General features: G+C 41.1%; 1 protein-coding gene across 3 annotated transcripts in view; it reads left to right on the top strand.

Moving 5' to 3' along the window:
• The window catches only part of USP34 (ubiquitin specific peptidase 34), a 1,226,195-nt gene that overhangs the window by 590,922 nt on the left and 613,734 nt on the right, over nucleotides 1-21,539 (top strand). For all 3 annotated transcript variants that reach the window (XM_053712051.1, XM_053712050.1, XM_053712048.1), the window contains 2 exons: nucleotides 9,617-9,771; nucleotides 9,876-9,989. In XM_053712051.1, coding sequence (XP_053568026.1) covers nucleotides 9,617-9,771; nucleotides 9,876-9,989 — 269 coding nt within the window. The remainder of the gene's footprint in view (nucleotides 1-9,616; nucleotides 9,772-9,875; nucleotides 9,990-21,539) is intronic.

The raw sequence follows: 21,539 nt of genomic DNA, 5'->3' as shown, positions 1-21,539 counted from the left end.
TGTACCTCTTGTACTGAAAGGGCCTTACAATGTAAAAAGCATATTTTAAGTAAAGAAAGTGTGCCTAAGGATGATTCTCAGTATGAAGAGAATCAGGATGTGCCATCCAATTCTCCCCAAGTGTCACTACCTTTAACACCCACACAAGCAACGGCAAGTACTTCTAGTTCGTCTAATACTTTTACTCTGCAGGAAATGGCTGGAGTTATGTTAACTACCCTTACAGAGGTATTATCCAAATTACCAGTGTTACAGGGTAAACGCAGTAGGTCAGTTATTAATGTAAATACTGAATCCTCTGATGCTTTATTAGCTATTTCCGATGTACCCTCACAGTGCTCTGAGTTGGGGGTTAGGGAATTGCTGTCTGAGGGTGAACTTTCAGACCCAGGAAATGTTACCTCAGACAGTTTCGGACGTTATGTCTTTTAAATTTAAGCTTGAACACCTACGTCTGTTACTTAGGGAGGTTTTAGCGACTGGATGATTGTAACCCTATTGTTATACCACCAGAGAAATTGTGTAAGATGGTCAAATATCTAGAGGTGCCTACTTACACTGATGTTTTTCCGGTTCCTAAAAGAATTTCGGAAATTGTTAAAAAGGAATGGGATAGACCAGGTATACCGTTCCCTCCTCCTACTTTTAGGAAAATGTTTCCCATATCAGACACCATTTGGGACTTGTGGCAAACGGTCCCTAAGGTGGAGGGAGCTATATCTACTCTGGCTAAGTGTACAACTATACCTATTGAGGACAGTTGTGCTTTGAAAGAGCCTATGGATAAAAAATTAGAGGGTCTTCTAAAGAAATGATTTATTCATCAAGGTTTCCTTTTACAACCTACGGCTTGCATTGTTCTAGTAACTACTGCAGCAGCTTTTTGGTTTGAGGCCCTAGAAGAGTCTCTGAAGGTTGAGACTCCATTAGATGATATTCTGGATAGAATTACAGCTCTCAAGCTAGCTAATTCTTTTATTACTGATGCTGCTTTTCAAATTGCTAAATTAGCAGCAAAAAAATGCAGGTTTTGCCATTCTAGGGCGTAGAGCGTTATGGCTCAAATCTTGGTCTGCTGATGTGTCATCAAAATCTAAGCTTTTGGCTATTCCTTTTAAGGGTAAGACCCTATTCGGGCCTGAATTGAAGGAGATCATTTCTGACATTACTGGAGGTAAAGGCCATGCCCTACCTCAGGATAAGTCTGTTAAAATGAGGGGTAAACAGAATAATTTTCGTTCCTTTCGAAACTATAAAGGAGGACCCTCTGCTTCTTCTTCCTCCACAAAGCAGGAAGGGAATTTTGCTCAATCTAAGTCAGTCTGGAGACCCAACCAGACTTGGAATAAAGGTAAACAATCCAAGAAGCCCGGAAATAGTGACCCACGGGTATCAACTGGAATTCAAGGATTTTCTCCCAAGGGGGAGATTTCATCTTTCACGATTATCTGTAGACCAGATAAAAAGAGAGGCGTTCTTACGCTGTGTAAAAGACCTCTATACCATGGGAGTAATTTGTCCTGTTCCAAAGCCGGGACAGGGGTTTTACTCAAATCTTTTTGTAGTTCCCAAAAAATAAGGAACTTTGAGACCCATTTTAGATCTCAAGTGTCTAAACAAATTTCTCAGAGTCCCATCGTTCAAAATGGAAACTATACGAACAATCTTACCAATGATTCAGGAGGGTCAATATATGACTACCGTGGACTTGAAGGATGCATACCTTCATATCCCTATTCACAAGGATCGTCATCGGTTTCTAAGGTTTGCCTTCCTGGACAAACATTATCAGTGTGGCTCTTCCTTTCGGTCTTTCCACAGCACCCAGACTTTTCAAAAAGGTTCTAGGGTCTCTTTTAGCGGTTCTCAGACCGCGGGGCATAGCAGTGGCACCTTATCTGGACAATATTTTTATTCAGGTGTCAAATTATCAATTGACAAAATCTCACACGGACATAGTATTGTCTTTCCTGAGATCTCACGGTTGGAAAGTGAACATAGAAAAGAGTTAATTAGTTCCACGGACAAGGGTTCCCTTCTTGGGGACTCTTATAGACTCTCTAGACATGAAAATATTTCTGACAGAGGTCAGAAAGACAAAGATTCTGAATACTTGCCGAGCACTTCAGTCCATTCATTGGCCATCAGTGGCTCAGTGCATGGAAGTCATTGGATTAATGGTAGCGGCAATGGATATAATTCCGTTTGCCCGCTTTCATCTCAGACCACTGCAGCTGTGCATGCTTGGACAGTGGAATGGGGATTATGCGAATTTATCTCCTCAGATAAATCTGGATCAAGAGACCAGAGACTCTCTTCTTTGGTGGTTGTCGCCGGATCATCTGTCCCAGGGGACTTGTTTCCGCAGACCCTCGTTTGTGATAGTGACAACGGATGCCAGCCTTCTAGGCTGGGGTGCAGTCTGGAATTCCCTGAAGGCTCAGGGTGTTTGGACTCAGGTGGAGTCTCTACTTACAATCAATATTTTGGAACTGAGAGCAATATTCAATGCGCTTCAGGCGTGGCCTCAGTTGGCTTCGGCCAAATTCATCAGGTTCTAGTCGAAAAACATCACGACTGTGGCATATATCAATCATCAGGGGGGAACAAGGAGTTCCTTAGCGATGATAGAAGTATCCAAGATAATCCAATGGGCGGAGACCCTCTCTTGTTATCTGTCCGCAATCTACATCCCAGGAGTAGAAAATTGGGAAGTGGCTTTTCTAAGTCGTCAGACTTTTCATCCGGGGGAGTGGGAACTCCATCCGGAGGTATTTGCCTCACTGATTCTCAGATGGGGCAGACCGGAGTTGGATCTAATGGCGTCTCGACAGAATGCCAAGCTCCCAAGATACGGATCCAGGTCAAGGGATACATAGGCCGAACTGATAGATGCCCTGGCAGTGCCTTGGAAGTTCAGCCTAGCTTATGTGTTTCCACCATTTCCTCTCCTTCCACGCATGATTGCTCGAATCAAACAGGAGAGAGCTTCAGTAATCCTGATAGCGCCTGCGTGGCCACGCAGGACTTGGTATGCAGATCTAGTTGACATGTCCTCTCTGCCACCGTGGAAACTTCCTTTGAGACAGGACCTTCTCATTCAAGGACCTTTCCAAAATCCAAATCTAATTTCTCTGCAGCTGACTGTTTGGAGATTGAAAGCTTGATTCTATCTAAGCGAGGATTCTCTGATTCGGTCATTGATACTTTGATACAGGCTCGAAAGCCTGTTACTAGAAAAATCTATCATAAGATATGGCGTAAATATCTTTATTGGTGTGAATTCAAGGGTTACTCATGGAGTAAAACTAGGATTCTGTCTTTTCTCCAAGAAGGATTGGAGAAAGGGTTATCAGCAAGTTCTTTAAAGGGACAGATTTCTGCTTTGTCAATTTTGCTTCACAAACGTTTGGCAAATGCGCCGGATGTTCAGTCTTTTTGTCAGGCTTTAACTAGAATTAAGCCTGCATTTAGACCTATTACTCCTCCCTGGAGTTTGAATTTAGTTCTTCGAGTTCTTCAAGGGGTTATGTTTAAATCCATGCATTCCATAGATATTAAATTGTTATCTTGGAAAGTTCTGTTTTTGGTTGCTATTTCTTCTGCTCAAAGAGTTTCTGAGCTTTCAGCATTACAATGTGATTCGCCTTATCTTATATTTCATTCTGATAAGGTGGTTTTAAGTACCAAACCTGGATTTCTTCCTAAGGTTGTTTCAAATAAGAACATTAATCAGGAAATTGTTGTTCCCTCCTTGTGTCCTAATCCTTCTAAGAAGGAGCGTCTGTTACATAATCTGGACATGGTCCGTGCCTTGAAGTTTTACTTACAGGCAACCAAGGATTTCCATCAATCATCTTCATTATTCATTGTTTATTCTGGAAAGCGTAGGGGTCAGAAAGCTACGGCTACCTCTTTCTTTTTGGCTGAGAAGTATCATCCGCCTGGCATATGAGACTGCTGGACAGCAGCCTCCTGAAAGAATTACGGCTCATTCTACTATGGCGGTGGCTTCCACATGGGCTTTTAAAAACGATGCTTCTGTTGAACAGATTTGTAAGGCTGCGACTTGGTCGTCCCTTCATACTTTTTCAAAATTTTACAAATTTGATACTTTTGCTTCTTCTGAGGCTGTTTTTGGGAGAAAGGTTCTTCAAGCAGTGGTGCCTTCCGTTTAGGTTCCTGTCTTGTCCCTCCCTTTCATCCGTGTCCTATTGCTTTGGTATTAGTATCCCACAAGTAATGATGAAATCCGTGGACTCGTCATATCTTTGTAAAAGAAAAGTAAATTTATGCTTACCTGATAAATTAATTTCTTTTACGATATGACGAGTACAAGACCCACCCTGTTCTTTTTAAGACAGATTTATTTTTTGTAAACTTCAGTCACCTCTGCACCTTTTAGCCTTTCCTTTTCTCTTCCTAAACCTTCGGTCAAATGACTGGAGGGGAAGGGATGGGCTATATATACAGCTCTGCTGTGGTGCTCTTTGCCACTTCCTGTTAGCAGGAGGTTAATATCCCACAAGTAAGTATGAAATCCGTGGACTCGTCATATCGTAAAAGAAATTAATTTATCAGGTAAGCATAAATTTACTTTTTCTTCAGGAAGACATGGAGAAGGGATTGTCAGTCAGTGCCCTGAAGGGTCAGATTTCTGATTTATCAGTTTTACTACATAACCGTTTGGCGGATGTGGCAGATGTGCAATCTTTTTGTCAGGCCTTGTTCAAAATCAGGCCTGTCTTAAGGTCTGTTGTTCCTCCTTGGAGCTTTAACCTTGTTCTTATAGTTTTGCAGCTGGCTCCATTTGAGCCGTTGCGTTCCATAGACATTAGGTTGTTATCTTGGAAGGTTTTATTTCTTGTTATCTCTTCTGCTCGAAGAGTCTTGGAATTCTCAGCTCTGCAGTGTGATTCCCCTTATTTTATTTTTCATGCCGATAAGGCGGTTCTTCGTACTAAGTTAGGTTTCCTTTCTAAGGTTGTTTTTAATTGAAATATCAATCAGGAAATTGTGGTTTCTGTGTCCTAATCCTTCTTCCAAAAAACTTTGTTACACAATTTGGATGTTGTACGTGCTCTTAAATTCTACTTACAAGCGAAGGATTTTCGCCAGTCCTCTGCCCTCTTTGTCTGTTTCTCTGGGGAAACGTAAAGGTCAGAAAGCTACTGCTAATACTCTTTCTTTTTGGTTATGAAGTATAATTCGCTTGGCTTATGAGACTGCTGGACAGCAGCATCCTGAGAAAATTGCGGCTCATTCCACAAGAGCTGTTTCCTCTTCTTGGGCTTTCAAAAATGATCTTCTGTGGAACAGATTTGCAAGGCTGCAACTTGGTCTTCTCTCCATACTTTTTCCGAATTTAATATTTTTGCCTCGGCTGAGGCTTCATTTGGGAGAAAGGTTCTACAAGCGGTGGTGCCTTCTGTTTAGGACTACCTGTCTTGTCCCTCCCTATTTATCCGTGTCCTCTTGCTTGGGCATTGGTTCCTAACAGTAATTATTCAAGCCTTGGACTCATCATATCTTAGGAAAGAAAATCAAAATGTATGCTTATCTGATAAAAAAAATTTTTTTCCGATCAATGTCACATATATATTAGTAATGCAATACTAGAAGTACAGTAAAATTGTAACAATAAGAAATACAAGGATTAGGGTAAACTTTATAGTATGTTGTAGGTTAAATTTCTTAGTATATGTCTAGATGTTGTCTCAAATAGGCACTTATTAACTATCGTATCCTTTTTTTTTTTTTTATTTTTTTTTTTTTATTTAGAGAAGGTACGATAATCAAGGGTAACCTCTACTTACGGGTGTCAAGGCTTATAAACATAAAATCCCCTTAAAAGAACTAATGGCCTCTCTTGGACCTTTAACAATAGTGTGTATTAATAGGGGGTATAGTAGAGATCACTTATGAACATTAAGTATGCAGGGCCACTCTTGGACCCTTGATAAGCATATATACAGACTTAGTTGTGAACAAAACAATAATTGAACAATAGTTAACTGTATGGCATTTAGAAAATATATTTCTATATTTCTCACATTGTATTTCAAATCGTCTAATTTTATTTATATAAAATGATTCCCTTAACAACATCATGGGCCACTCTTGGACCCTATTTTTCTCAATTATATAACATATGGTAATATAATTTGTATGAACTCGTCCCTTAACATCATCAGAGGTCACTCTTGGACCCCATTTTCCTTAGTGATATAACATATGGGAATATAATCTGTTTGAACTAGTAAGAAACATGAGGTAAACAGATTTATTTAGGGCTAGAAGACATTTCAGTAGGAGCATACACTTGCTACTCATGTGGATATGCACATCTTCACTCATTAAGATTCACATTTCAAAAAGTCATGTCTAATCTAATTTTTTAACTGTGAAAAAATGGGAACATAGTGAGCATAATCCCTTTCTACCCATAGAGGATGGAAGTATTCTACTCTGTCTCGGCCGCTGAGAGAGCAGTACAGTTTTGAACCTATAGTCTTGCAAAACACTCTGCAGGTTAGGTATACACATAACTTGTAGGAATGAGGCTATCCTGCTCAGAAAAAATATAAAATCAATCTAAGGGTATTGGAGTAGACTATGCAACTGAAGGGAAAAGCAAATACAAACGTCTAGAGACACCGGACCGCAGAAGGCCTGTGTTCAAGGTGCAGATAAGAACTCTGTCCGTTCAGCCAATTCCAGCAGTTTTTTTACGCTGTAGAGAGGTAGAGCCATACCATGACTGAACAGGATACAGAAGTGGTTGTCGGTAAACTGCCCCATTGACTGCTGTAGAGAGTGGCTGTGAAGTTGGTACTAACCAGGCGACTGAATGCTGACCGGGAAGTGGGATCCCATGTTTTTTATCCTCTGTGTCTTGCAGAGGAGGTCCAGCTGCGATCGCCATATCTGCCGATTTTAGAACCTCCTGGTTCATTGTCACATTGGGTGAAAAGGTCATGTGGTCTTGTGTAATGTCCCGGTCTGCTGTAATTACCGGATCACTGCTGAGCATATACATTATATTTCCCCTGCAGACCTGTAGGTTTAGTATTGCCAGCATAGGGCTAGTTGAAGCAAGTGTACTCCACCTATCAGATGTCTCTCCATGACAAACTTCCTCTTTTTCCAGAACAATAGATTCCAGTTGTCCAAATGTATTAGGCATTGCTAGCATCCCATTACTTTGACAAGAGTCCTCCATAGGGACCTGTATAAGCAAACTGGTCTCACCAGCGTTCTCCTTATTATAGAAAGCCAGTTGAGCAGGGCCTCTTTCCGCACATTATTGCAGCTCCACTTGGGATGAGCTTATGTCGAGTACCCCTTTCCATTCCGTTTCTAGTTGTATGCAGATCTGTTCATAACAATCATGAAGCATGTTCTCTATTGCGTTCAGTAGCACATGGACATTTGTCGCCATTTTTATGCAGGTAAACTGGATAATGAATCAATCCAAAGACAGGATTGCGTCACCCCATAAACTGGGGGGGTATCGTGCAGCAGCCCCAGACCTACTCTCAACAGAACACACAGGATCAACTTTCAGAGCAGCAATTACGTTAATTTCAGCTAGTCACAAGATGGCTTCTAAGTCTGTGCGGTAGTTACCGCATAGCTCTTCCAAAGAACATAGGCAAGATCACAATCAGTTTCTCCACTCCTGGGATGTTTCAAAATTCTGCCTGGTAAATTGCTATCAGAGATGAAGGTAATGAAAGCTAGTAGGCTTTATCAGCTGAAAATATCAGACAAATCTAAGTCTAGTACCCGGAGCTTCACTAAGACGTGTCTTGCCGCAATGGAAGTATGCTCCGCCCCCCTAACCTGATAAATTTATTTATTTCCGGATATGGTGAGCCCATGGCCCCACCCTTTATCTTAAGACAGTTGTTCTTTTGACTATAACCTCAGGCACCTCTACACCTTGTGTTACTCCTTTTTCTCCATTTCCCTTCGGTCGAATAACTGGGGGTTGTGGGTAAGGGAGTGATACTTGGCAGTTTGACTGTGGTGCTCTTTGCCTCCTCCAGCTGGCCAGGAGTATTATTCCCAACAGTAATTTCTTAAGCCGTGGACCATATCCGGAAATAAATAAATTTATCAGGTACGCATAAATTTAGTTTTTTAATTAGTCAGTAAAATATCATGTTTCGTATAGAGCAAACACACAAGGTATGTTTATGTTCTTTTATGGTGAAGGGTCATAGGCTCTTTCTATTGTAATATAACCAACTTAAAGGGCCACTAAACCCAAAATCTTTCTTTCATGATTCAGATAGAGAATAGAAATTTAAACATTACAATTTACTTCTATTATTTATTTTGCTTCATTTTTTAGATATCCTTATTTGAAGAAAAAGCAATGCACATGGTGAGCCAATCACGCGAGGCTTCTATGTGCAGCAACCAATCAGCAGCTGCTGAGCATATCTAGATATGCTTTTCAGCAAAGAATATCAAGAGAATAAAACAAATTAGATAATATAAGTAAATTAGAAAGATGTTTAAAATTGCATTCTCTTTCTAAATCATGAAAGAAAAAATGTGGGTGTCATGTCCCTTTAACTGATATATTTCCTTATGTTTAATCTTGCCAGCTCAGTATTATACATCTGAAATATAATAAAATGGTATTAAAGGGAAAGGAAGGACAAATTAAAATGTGCACAAACGCTTTGGAAACTGAAATAAAACCGTTTTTGCATTTTACTTCCATTAGGAAAAATGCTTGTAGTAAAAGTTTTTACTGTGTCATGCTACTTATGACTAAGGATCAGGATTCAAACACTGTCTGCTTAGAGAGCTGGTGGTTGTGTGTTTTGTGTAAGTGACGACTTAATTTGTGTCATATAAGTCACTGTTGACTCTGAGAAGGTTTGGTGTTTAAATCCCTGGATAAACAGCAATAACTTTTAACAGAAACATTTTCTATTCTTTGATTCAAAATTGAAGTGCACTTATTCAAATTTCAAATTTGATCTTTCAGTCCCTTTAAGAACACTAAATCATAGTAACTTTAAAAAAGTTATCCGCACATGCTCATCAAATAGTTAGGAATACAATTCCTCCTTAAAGAGACATTGATTCACATAAAGCATGCAATTAAAGAAAAACAACTTTCTAATATTCTTTATACATTATCAAAATGTGCACATTATTTTTATATACATACTCTGAGGTTCTAGCTTCTGCACATGTGCAAAGGTGCACAGTATATTCATATATACATTTTGTGATTGGCTGATGGCTGTAACATATGATACAGGGGAGGGAAAGGTGGATTCATTTTGAAATTTGCCAGAAAATATTCTACTGCTCATTTCGAATTCAAGGTAAGTGCTATTGCATTGTCTTTTTATTGTGTATTTGTCAATAAACAATTCTGCTGTATTTAGTGGTCCTTTAAGATCTATCTCCATATCTATTATCATGAAGATAGGTACGGTGGATTTCGTTTTTAGCATCGACTAAAAATGTAGCCAAATCTGTCCATTCCTGCAAACACTAGTCATTTTAAAACCAATGTTAAACATCTACATAAAATCTCAAAGACACACATATAACTAATTAAATGTCTGTTTTGTTATCCGTGCAGGGCTTAGTCTTGAACAAGTAGACATCCTTTGGCACTGTCTGGTGGAAGACATGGAGTGTTATGATGATGCACTGCACTGGTTCCTAAATCAAGTTCGGAGTAAAGACCAACATGCCATGGGAATGGAAACATATAAGCATCTTTTCTTAGAAAAGGTATATTTTTTATATTCTTGAGTGTAAATTGTCTAATTAATCACTATAGCATTTAAGAACTTTTTTCAGATTTTTTTTATATTTTTATTTATTTATATTTTCAGATGCCACAGTTGAAGCCGGAAACCATTAGCATGACTGGTTTGAACCTTTTTCAGCATTTGTGCAATTTAGCTCGGTTGGCAACTAGTGCATATGATGGTGGCTCAAATTCTGAGGTAAATTGTTATATTTTTTAAATAATATATACTTATAAATTGTAAAACCTAGTGTACATAAAGGTATCTAAAATGTACAACGTCACATTTTTATGAATATGAAATTAGGATTGGAAGTGAAAGCCAACCATCCTGAATAGGTGACAAGATCAAAATCTTCTAATGGAGCAGAGGTGGTGAAAATACCTTGGATTTTAAAGTTGTAATTCAAGACAGATTACATTGATTTATGTAATAAATTGTGTATTTTTAGACTTCTCTTCAAAGCTTGGGTTTATGTTCATTTGTACTACGCATGTACCCTTCTAAAAAGGCGAGTGGAGCCAAGAATACATTGTGCTGTGCTAGCTAGGGAATTCTAAATACTGGAAAATATTGCAATTTAAAGGGACAGTATATTTAATGATAAACATTCACAATTCAGATAGAACATGCAATTTTAAACAGCTTTTCAATTTACTTCTGTTATCAATTTTGCTTAGTTCCCTTGGTATCCTTTGTTAAGGAGTAATCCTAGGTGGGCTCAGGAGTGTGCATGTGTCCTTAGCCAACTGGCAGCAGTGTTTGCAACAATGTTTATAGAAATATTATATATTGTTGCAAACACTGCTACCATGGAGTGTCTATAGCATTCTATGGGAGCAGTGTTTGCAAATACGTAAAACATTGATATAAACATTTTTGCCAACACTGCTGCCAGATGAATAAATATACTTGCATGCTCCTGGGTTCACCTAGGATTATTCTTTCATAGAGGACACCAAGAGAACTAAACAAAATTGAGGACAGAAATAAATTGGAAAGTTGTTTAAAATGTTATGTTTTATCTAATCCATTTAAGATTAAAGGGACATGAGGATCCAGATAGATAGAGAAATATTGCAAACGGAGAACGTGGGCTGGTTAGCCTGGCTCCAGGCAAAATATAGACCAAGCATTATCCAAAAGCTCCCATTGTTGGACGAAATTTTCACCCAGTGGGATGCAATGATAAACACAAATACAGGTATCACCACCAGACCAGCCCCACTTACACCATTAATAGCGAATCCAGAACTACCCCTCTCGCTGCAGGTCACGACAGAGGTAGGAAAAGCCCCGCATTTAAAGGAATATATCATTAAAAACATTCTATCAGGAGACAGGGTGGTCACATGTGAAGAGCTAGCGGAAATAACGGGGAACACACCTCTAAATTGGTTTATGCAAGCACAAATGTCACACTACCTAGCAACGCACAAACAGAGATCAAACATGACGAGGCAGCCAACCCCGTTTGAAACCATGTGCTTATCATCACTCTATCCCCGGCATATAGTCTCAAAGTTATACAAAATGCTCCTCACCATTGAAGGGGAACAGCTCCCCTCCTATTGCCATAAATGGCACAGGGAACTACACATAGACTTAGACTACACAGAATGGTCAAAGATATTCAGAAACCATAAAAAAGCGTCAGTCTCGGCTAAAACGCAAGAAACAAACTTTAAATACCTAGCCCGCTGGTACCTCACTCCGGCGAGACTCCAAAAAATTTATAAGCAAGCTTCGAAACTATGCTGGAGAGGGTGCGGGGAGATAGCTGACATGCACCATGTGTGGTGGGGCTGCAACAGAATAAGGCCCTTCTGGGGAGATGTAGTCAAACATATCAACAGTACGTTAGACACAACCATCCCTGAAAGCCCAAGTTTATTATTATACCACAACATACCAAATTTTAAAGATGAAATAAAGCAAACCCTGCTCTTCATCATGCTCAATAGTGTAAAAGCACTTATTCCCCTAAAATGGAAATCCACGGAGGTACCCAACTTATCAGCATGGAAGCAGCAGGTAGAACAGCAACTCGTCATGGAAAGGTATCACTTTCTTAAAATAGGCAAAATAGATACGCATGAATACATGACATTAAGATGGAACGCACACAGGGACAGTGGTTAACACATGTGACAGATATAATTACAGCCCCCTTCATCCGTTCTCACAGATCCACAACAAATCTTTGCACTTAAACCCTAGTAGCTGGAGATGCGCAAAACACAGGTATCAACAAGCAAACCTCTAGAAAACTGCTGAGTAAGCATACTCATTAGTCTGTTATATATATGCAAACCCCCCCCCCTCCTCCCTCCCTCACCCCCTTACCCCATTTATTTTTATATATGTTTCTGGGGATCACAATCCCATATAACATTTAATTTAGAAGACGTGGAATGGTCTGGGGAAAAAAAAAAAAAGGTTTAAAGACTTCATAAACTACAAATAGAAAGCCCACAATGGGACTAGACCATTTCACAATACAAGCATATGTATTGAATATAGAGTTCACGTGTATATGTTGATATTTCTCCTGTTAAGTGTAGTCAGTCCACGGGTCATCATTACTTATGGGATATTAACTCTTCCCCAACAGGAAGTGCAAGAGGATCACCCAAGCAGAGCTGCCATATAGCTCCTCCCCTCTACGTCACACCCAGTCATTCTCTTGCACCCAACTAATAGATAGGATGTGTGAGAGGACTGTGGTGATTAAACTTAGTTTTTTATATCTTCAATCAAAAAGTTTGTTATTTTAAACGGCACCGGAGTGTGTTGTTTCCTTCTCAGGCAGAATTTGAAGAAGAATCTACCTGAGTTTTTGTATATGATCTGAGCGGACGTAACTAAGATCCGTTTGCTGTTCTCGGCCATTCTGAGGAGTAAAGTAACTTCAGATCAGGGGACAGCGGGCAGGTTCACCTGCAAAGAGGTATGTTGCAGTATATTATTTTCTAAGGAATGGAATTGACTAAGAAAATACTGCTAATACCGATATAATGTAAGTACAGCCTTAAATGCAGTAGTAGCAACTGGTATCAGGCTGATATGTATATATGTTTACACTTAAGTATTTCTGGGGAATGGCACTTCACTGGGAAAATACTGTATGCATATAACTATTAGCCTAACTTGCAGTGTGAGCGACTAGCAGCAGGCTTTTTAATGACATTTCATATATTAGATTTTAAACGTTTACTGGCATGTTAAATCGTTTAATTATCTGAGGTACTTGGTGAAAATTGTTTTGGGCCTTATTTTCCACATGGCTGTCGTTTGTTTTAAATTAAAACAGTTTACTGAGCTTCCCTCACTGTTGTAGTGTGAGTGGGAGGGGCCTATTTTGGCGCTTTTACTACGCATCAGAAATTCAGTCACAGTCTGTCTTTTTCTCCCTGCATGATCCAGGACGTCTCCACAGAGCTCAGGGGTCTTCAAAACTAGTTTTGAGGGAGGTAATCACTCACAGCAGACCTGTGAGACTGTGCTTGACTGTGATAAAAACGCTTATATTGTCAATTGTTATACGTTTTTTTTTTCTGATCTTAAGGGTTAATCATCCATTGCTAATGAGTGCAATCCTTTGCTAAATTTGGTTTCCATAACTAATCCGGTTCATTGTTCTTCAACTGTGACAGTTTTCTCCTGTTAAGTGTAGTCAGTCCACGGGTCATCATTACTTATGGGATATTAACTCCTCCCCAACAGGAAGTGCAAGAGGATCACCCAAGCAGAGCTGCTATATAGCTCCTCCCCTCTACGTCACACCCAGTCATTCTCTTGCACCCGACTAATAGATAGGATGTGTGAGAGGACTGTGGTGATTAAACTTAGTTTTTTATATCTTCAATCAAAAGTTTGTTATTTTAAACGACACCGGAGTGTGTTGTTTCCTTCTCAGGCAGAATTTGAAGAAGAATCTACCTGAGTTTTTGTATATGATCTTAGCGGACGTAACTAAGATCCGTTTGCTGTTCTCGGCCATTCTGAGGAGTAAGGTAACTTCAGATCAGGGGACAGCGGGCAGGTTCACCTGCAAAGAGGTATGTTGCAGTATATTATTTTCTGAGGAATGGAATTGACTGAGAAAATACTGCTAATACCGATATAATGTAAGTACAGCCTTAAATGCAGTAGTAGCAATTGGTATCAGGCTGATATGTATATATGTTTACACTTAAGTATTTCTGGGGAATGGCACTTCACTGGGAAAATACTGTATGCATATAACTTTTAGCCTAACTTGCAGTGTGAGCGACTAGCAGCAGGCTTTTTAATGACATTTCATATATTAGATTTTAAACGTTTACTGGCATGTTAAATCGTTTAATTATCTGAGGTACTTGGTGAAAATTGTTTTGGGCTTTATTTTCCACATGGCTGTCGTTTGTTTTAAATTAAAACAGTTTACTGAGCTTCCCTCACTGTTATAGTGTGAGTGGGAGGGGCCTATTTTGGCGCTTTTACTACGCATCAGAAATTCAGTCACAGTCTGTCTTTTTCTCCCTGCATGATCCAGGACGTTTCCACAGAGCTCAGGGGTCTTCAAAACTAGTTTTGAGGGAGGTAATCACTCACAGCAGACCTGTGAGACTGTGCTTGACTGTGATAAAAACGCTTATATTGTCAATTGTTATACGTTTTTTTCTGATATTAAGGGTTAATCATCCATTGCTAATGAGTGCAATCCTTTGCTAATTTTGATTTCTATAACTAATCCGGTTCATTGTTATTCAACTGTGTTAGTTTTTTTGTGTGCTTCTTAAAGGCACAGTAACGTTTTTACATATTGCTTGTAAATTTAGTTGAAAAGTATTTCCAAGCTTGCTAGTCTAATTGCTAGTTTGTTTAAACATGTCTGACACAGAGGAATCTCTTTGTGCAATATGTTCAAAAGCCAAGGTGGAGCCCAATAGAAATGTATGTACTAATTGCATTGATGCTACTTTAAATAAAAGTCAATCTGTACATGTTAAGCAAAATTCACCAGACAACGAGGGGGAAGTTATGCCGACTAACTTGCCTCACGTGTCAGTACCTGCGTCTCCCGCTCAGGAGGTGCGTGATATTGTAACGCCAAGTACATCAGGGCGGCCATTACAAATCACTTTACAAGACATGGCTAATGTTATGACTGAAGTTTTGTCTAAATTGCCAGAACTTAGAGGTAAACGAGATCACTCTGGGATGAGAACAGAGTATACTGATAATGCTAGGGCCATGTCTGATACTGCGTCACAATTTGGATTCAGACATTTCAAATTTTAAGTTTAAGCTGGAAAACCTCCGTGTATTGCTGGGGGAGGTGTTAGCGGCTCTGAATGATTGTAACACAGTTGCAATCCCAGAGAAAATGTGTAGGTTGGATAAATATTTTGCGGTACCGACAAGTACTGACGTTTTTCCTATACCTAAGAGACTTACTGAAATTATTACTAAGGAGTGGGACAGACCCGGTGTGCCTTTCTCACCCCCTCCTATATTCAGAAAAATGTTTACAATAGACGCCACCACACGGGACTTATGGCAAACGGTCCCTAAGGTGGAGGGAGCAGTTTCTACTTTAGCCAAGCGTACCACTATCCTGGTGGAGGATAGCTGTGCCTTTTCAGATCCAATGGATAAAAAGTTAGAGGGTTACCTTAATAAAATGTTTGTTCAACAAGGTTTTATATTACAACCCCTTGCATGCATTGCGCCTGTCACGGCTGCGGCAGCATTTTGGTTTGAGTCTCTGGAAGAGACCCTTGACTCAGCGACATTAGATGAGATTTCCCTTAAGCTTAAAACCCTTAAGCTAGCTAATTCATTTATTTCTGATGCCGTAGTACATTTAACTAAACTTACGGCTAAGAATTCCGGATTCGCCATTCAGGCACGCAGAGCGCTGTGGCTAAAATCCTGGTCAGCGGATGTAACTTCTAAATCGAAACTACTTAACATACCTTTCAAGGGGCAGACTTTATTCGGGCCCGGTTTGAAAGAAATTATCGCTGATATTACGGGAGGTAAAGGCCATGCCCTGCCTCAAGACAGAGCCAAACCCAGGGCTAGACAGTCTAATTTTCGTGCCTTTCGTAACTTCAAGGCAGGAGCAGCTTCAACTTCCTCTGCTCCAAAACAGGAAGGAGCTGTTGCTCGCTACAGACAAGGCTGGAAACCTAACCAGGCCTGGAACAAGGGCAAGCAGGCCAGAAAGCCTGCTGCTGCCCCTAAGACAGCATGAAGTGAGGGCCCCCGATCCGGTAACGGCTCTAGTGGGGGGCAGACTCTCTCTCTTCGCCCAGGCTTGGGCAAGAGATGTCCAGGATCCCTGGGCGTTGGAGATCATATCTCAGGGATATCTTCTGGACTTCAAAGCTTCTCCTCCACAAGGGAGATTTCACCTTTCAAGGTTGTCAACAAACCAGATAAAGAAAGAGGCGTTTCTACGCTGTGTACAAGACCTTTTACTAATGGGAGTGATCCATGCAGTTCCGCGGTCGGAACACGGACAAGGGTTTTACTCAAATCTGTTTGTGGTTCCCAAAAAAGAGGGAACCTTCAGACCAATATTGGATTTAAAGATCCTAAACAAATTCCTAAGAGTTCCATCATTCAAGATGGAAACTATTCGGACAATCTTACCCATGATCCAAAGAGGTCAGTACATGACCACAGTGGATTTAAAGGATGCTTACCTTCACATACCGATTCACAGAGAACATTACCGGTATCTAAGGTTTGCCTTCCTAGACAAGCATTACCAGTTTGTAGCTCTTCCCTTCGGGTTGGCTACGGCTCCAAGAATCTTTACAAAGGTTCTGGGCTCTCTTCTGGCGGTACTAAGACCGCGAGGAATTTCGGTAGCTCCGTACCTAGACGACATTCTGATACAAGCGTCAAGCTTTCAAACTGCCAAGTCTCATACAGAGTTAGTACTGGCATTTCTAAGGTCACATGGGTGGAAAGTAAACGAGGAGAAGAGTTCTCTCTTACCACTCACAAGAGTTCCCTTCTTGGGGACTCTTATAGATTCTGTAGAAATGAAAATTTACCTGACAGAGGACAGGTTAACAAAGCTTCTAAATGCTTGCCGTGCCCTTCATTCCATTCAACACCCGTCAGTGGCTCAATGCATGGAGGTAATCGGCTTAATGGTAGCGGCAATGGACATAGTTCCTTTTGCACGCCTGCACCTCAGACCGCTGCAATTGTGCATGCTAAGTCAGTGGAATGGGGATTACTCAGATTTGTCCCCTACGCTGAATCTGGATCAGGAGACCAGAGATTCTCTTCTATGGTGGCTTTCTCGGCCACATCTGTCCAGGGGGATGCCCTTCAGCAGGCCAGACTGGACAATTGTAACTACAGACGCCAGCCTACTAGGTTGGGGCGCTGTTTGGAATTCCCTGAAGGCTCAGGGATCATGGACTCAAGAGGAGAGTCTCCTTCCAATAAACATTCTGGAATTGAGAGCAGTTCTCAATGCCCTTCTGGCTTGGCCTCAGTTAGCAACTCTGAGGTTTATCAGGTTTCAGTCGGACAACATCACGACTGTGGCTTACATCAACCATCAGGGAGGGACAAGAAGTTCCTTAGCGATGATGGAAGTATCAAAGATAATTCGCTGGGCAGAGTCTCACTCTTGCCACCTGTCAGCGATCCACATCCCAGGAGTGGACAACTGGGAGGCGGATTTCCTAAGTCGTCAGACTTTTCATCCGGGGGAGTGGGAACTTCATCCGGAGGTCTTTGCCCAAATACTTCGACGTTGGGGCAAACCAGATATGGATCTCATGGCGTCTCGCCGGAACGCCAAGCTTCCTGTCCACCTTGGTCTCTGCCTCTGAGACAGGACCTTCTAATTCAGGGTCCTTTCAATCATCAAAATCTAATTTCTCTGAAGCTGACTGCATGGAAATTGAACGCTTGATTTTATCAAAGCGTGGATTTTCGGAGTCAGTAATTGATACCTTAATACAGGCTAGGAAACCTGTTACCAGGAAAATTTACCATAAGATATGGCGTAAATACTTACACTGGTGCGAATCCAAGGGTTACTCATGGAGTAAGGTTAGGATTCCTAGGATATTGTCTTTTCTACAAGAAGGTTTAGAAAAGGGTTTATCTGCTAGTTCGTTAAAGGGACAGATCTCAGCTCTTTCCATCCTTTTACACAAGCGTCTGTCAGAAGTTCCAGACGTTCAGGCTTTTTGTCAGGCTTTGGCCAGGATTAAGCCTGTGTTTAAAACTGTTGCTCCGCCGTGGAGCTTAAACTTAGTTCTTAACGTTTTACAGGGTGTTCCGTTTGAACCCCTTCATTCCATTGATATCAAGCTGTTATCTTGGAAAGTTCTGTTTTTAATGGCTATTTCCTCGGCTCGTAGAGTCTCTGAATTATCAGCCTTACATTGTGATTCTCCGTATCTGATTTTTCATTCAGATAAGGTAGTTCTGCGTACTAAACCTGGGTTCTTACCTAAGGTAGTCACTAACAAGAATATCAATCAAGAGATTGTTGTTCCATCATTGTGTCCTAACCCTTCTTCAAAGAAGGAACGACTCCTGCACAATCTAGATGTAGTCCGTGCCCTGAAATTTTATTTACAGGCAACTAAAGAATTTCGACAAACTTCTTCCCTGTTTGTCGTTTATTCTGGACAGAGGAGAGGTCAAAAAGCATCTGCTACCTCTCTATCCTTTTGGCTTCGTAGCATAATACGCTTAGCCTATGAGACTGCTGGACAGCAACCTCCTGAAAGGATTACAGCTCATTCTACTAGAGCTGTGGCTTCCACTTGGGCCTTTAAGAACGAGGCCTCTGTTGAACAGATTTGCAAGGCTGCAACTTGGTCTTCTCTTCATACTTTTTCCAAATTTGACACTTTTGCTTCTTTGGAGGCTGTTTTTGGGAGAAAGGTTCTTCAGGCAGTGGTTCCTTCCGTATAGAGATCCTGCCTGTCCCTCCCGTCATCCGTGTACTTAGCTTTGGTATTGGTATCCCATAAGTAATGATGACCCGTGGACTGACTACACTTAACAGGAGAAAACATAATTTATGCTTACCTGATAAATTCCTTTCTCCTGTAGTGTAGTCAGTCCACGGCCCGCCCTGTTTTTTAAGGCAGGTCTAAATTTTTAAATTATACTCCAGTCACCACTGCACCCTATAGTTTCTCCTTTCTCGTTTGGTTCTCGGTCGAATGACTGGGTGTGACGTAGAGGGGAGGAGCTATATAGCAGCTCTGCTTGGGTGATCCTCTTGCACTTCCTGTTGGGGAGGAGTTAATATCCCATAAGTAATGATGACCCGTGGACTGACTACACTACAGGAGAAAGGAATTTATCAGGTAAGCATAAATTATGTTTTTTTGTGTGCTTCTTAAAGGCACAGTAAAGTTTTTTACATATTGCTTGTAAATTTACTTGAAAAGTATTTCCAAGCTTGCTAGTCTAATTGCTAGTTTGTTTAAACATGTCTGACACAGAGGAATCTCTTTGTGCAATATGTTCAAAAGCCAAGGTGGAGCCCAATCGAAATTTATGTACTAATTGCATTGATGCTACTTTAAATAAAAGTCAATCTGTACATGTTAAGCAACATTCACCAGACAACGAGGGGGAAGTTATGCCGACTAACTTGCCTCACGTGTCAGTACCTGCATCTCCCGCTCAGTTGGTGCGTGATATTGTAACGCCAAGTACATCAGGGCGGCCATTACAAATCACTTTACAAGACATGGCTAATGTTATGACTAAAGTTTTGTCTAATTTGCCAGAACTTAGAGGTAAACGAGATCACTCTGGGATGAGAACAGAGTATACTGATAATGCTAGGGCCATGTCTGATACTGCGTCACAATTTGCAGAGCATGAGGACGGAGAGCTTCATTCTGCGGGTGACGGATCTGATCCAAATAAATTGGATTCAGACATTTCAAATTTTAAGTTTAAGCTGGAAAACCTCCGTATATTGCTAGGGGAGGTGTTAGCGGCTCTGAATGATTGTAACACAGTTGCAATCCTAGAAAAAATGTGTAGGTTGGATAAATATTTTGCGGTACCGACGAGTACTGACGTTTTTCCTATACCTAAGAGACTTACTGAAATTATTGCTAAGGAGTGGGACAGACCCGGTGTGCCTTTCTCACCCCCTCCTATATTGAGAAAAATGTTTCCAATAGACGCCACCACACGGGACTTATGGCAAACGGTCCCTAAGGTGGAGGGAGAAGTTTCTACTTTAGCTAAGCGTACCACTATCCCGGTGGAGGATAGCTGTGCCTTTTCTGATCCAATGGATAAAAAGTTAGAGGGTTACCTTAAGAAAATGTTTGTTCAACAAGGTTTTATATTACAACCCCTTGCATGCATTGCGCCTGTCACGGCTGCGGCAGCATTTTGGTTTGAGTCTCTGGAAGAGACCCTTGACTCAGCGACATTAGATGAGATTTCACTTAAGCTTAAAACCCTTAAGCTAGCTAATTCATTTATTTCTGATGCCGTAGTACATTTAACTAAACTTACGGCTAAGAATTCCGGATTCGCCATTCAGGCACGCAGAGCGCTGTGGCTAAAATCCTGGTCAGCTGATGTAACTTCTAAATCGAAACTACTTAACATACCTTTCAAGGGGCAGACTTTATTCGGGCCCGGTTTGAAAGATATTATCGCTGATATTACGGGAGGTAAAGGCCATGCCCTGCCTCAAGACAGAGCCAAACCAAGGGCTAGACAGTCTAATTTTCGTGCCTTTCGTAACTTCAAGGCAGGAGCAGCTTCAACTTCCTCTGCTCCAAAACAGGAAGGAGCTGTTGCTCGCTACAGACAAGGCTGGAAACCTAACCAGGCCTGGAACAAGGGCAAGCAGGCCAGAAAACCTGCTGCTGCCCCTAAGACAGCATGAAGTGAGGGCCCCCGATCCGGTAACGGAACTAGTGGGGGGCAGACTCTCTCTCTTCGCCCAGGCTTGGGCAAGAGATGTCCAGGATTCCTGGGCGTTGGAGATCATATCTCAGGGATATCTTCTGGATTTCAAAGCTTCTCCTCCACAAGGGAGATTTCACCTTTCAAGGTTGTCAACAAACCAGATAAAGAAAGAGGCGTTTCTACGCTGTGTATAAGACCTTTTACTAATGGGAGTGATCCATCCAGTTCCGCGGTCGGAACACGGACAAGGGTTTTACTCAAATCTGTTTGTGGTTCCCAAAAAAGAGGGAACCTTCAGAACAATATTGGATTTAAAGATCCTAAACAAATTCCTAAGAGTTCCATCATTCAAGATGGAAACTATTCGGACAATCTTACCCATGATCCAAAGAGGTCAGTACATGACCACAGTGGATTTAAAGGATGCTTACCTTCACATACCGATTCACAGAGAACATTACCGGTATCTAAGGTTTGCCTTCCTAGACAAGCATTACCAGTTTGTAGCTCTTCCCTTCGGGTTGGCTACGGCTCCAAGAATCTTTACAAAGGTTCTGGGCTCTCTTCTGGCGGTACTAAGACCGCGAGGAATTTCGGTAGCTCCGTACCTAGACGACATTCTGATACAAGCGTCAAGCTTTCAAACTGCCAAGTCTCTTACAGAGTTAGTACTGGCATTTCTAAGGTCGCATGGGTGGAAAGTAAACGAGGAGAAGAGTTCTCTCTTACCACTCACAAGAGTTCCCTTCTTGGGGACTCTTATAGATTCTGTAGAAATGAAAATTTACCTGACAGAGGACAGGTTAACAAAGCTTCTAA

This window comes from Bombina bombina, chromosome 4 (assembly GCF_027579735.1).
Source record: "Bombina bombina isolate aBomBom1 chromosome 4, aBomBom1.pri, whole genome shotgun sequence".
NCBI classification, from domain to species: domain Eukaryota; kingdom Metazoa; phylum Chordata; class Amphibia; order Anura; family Bombinatoridae; genus Bombina; species Bombina bombina.
Note: the sequence above shows the minus strand (reverse complement) of the source record. Positions and strands in the feature narration are given on the sequence as shown.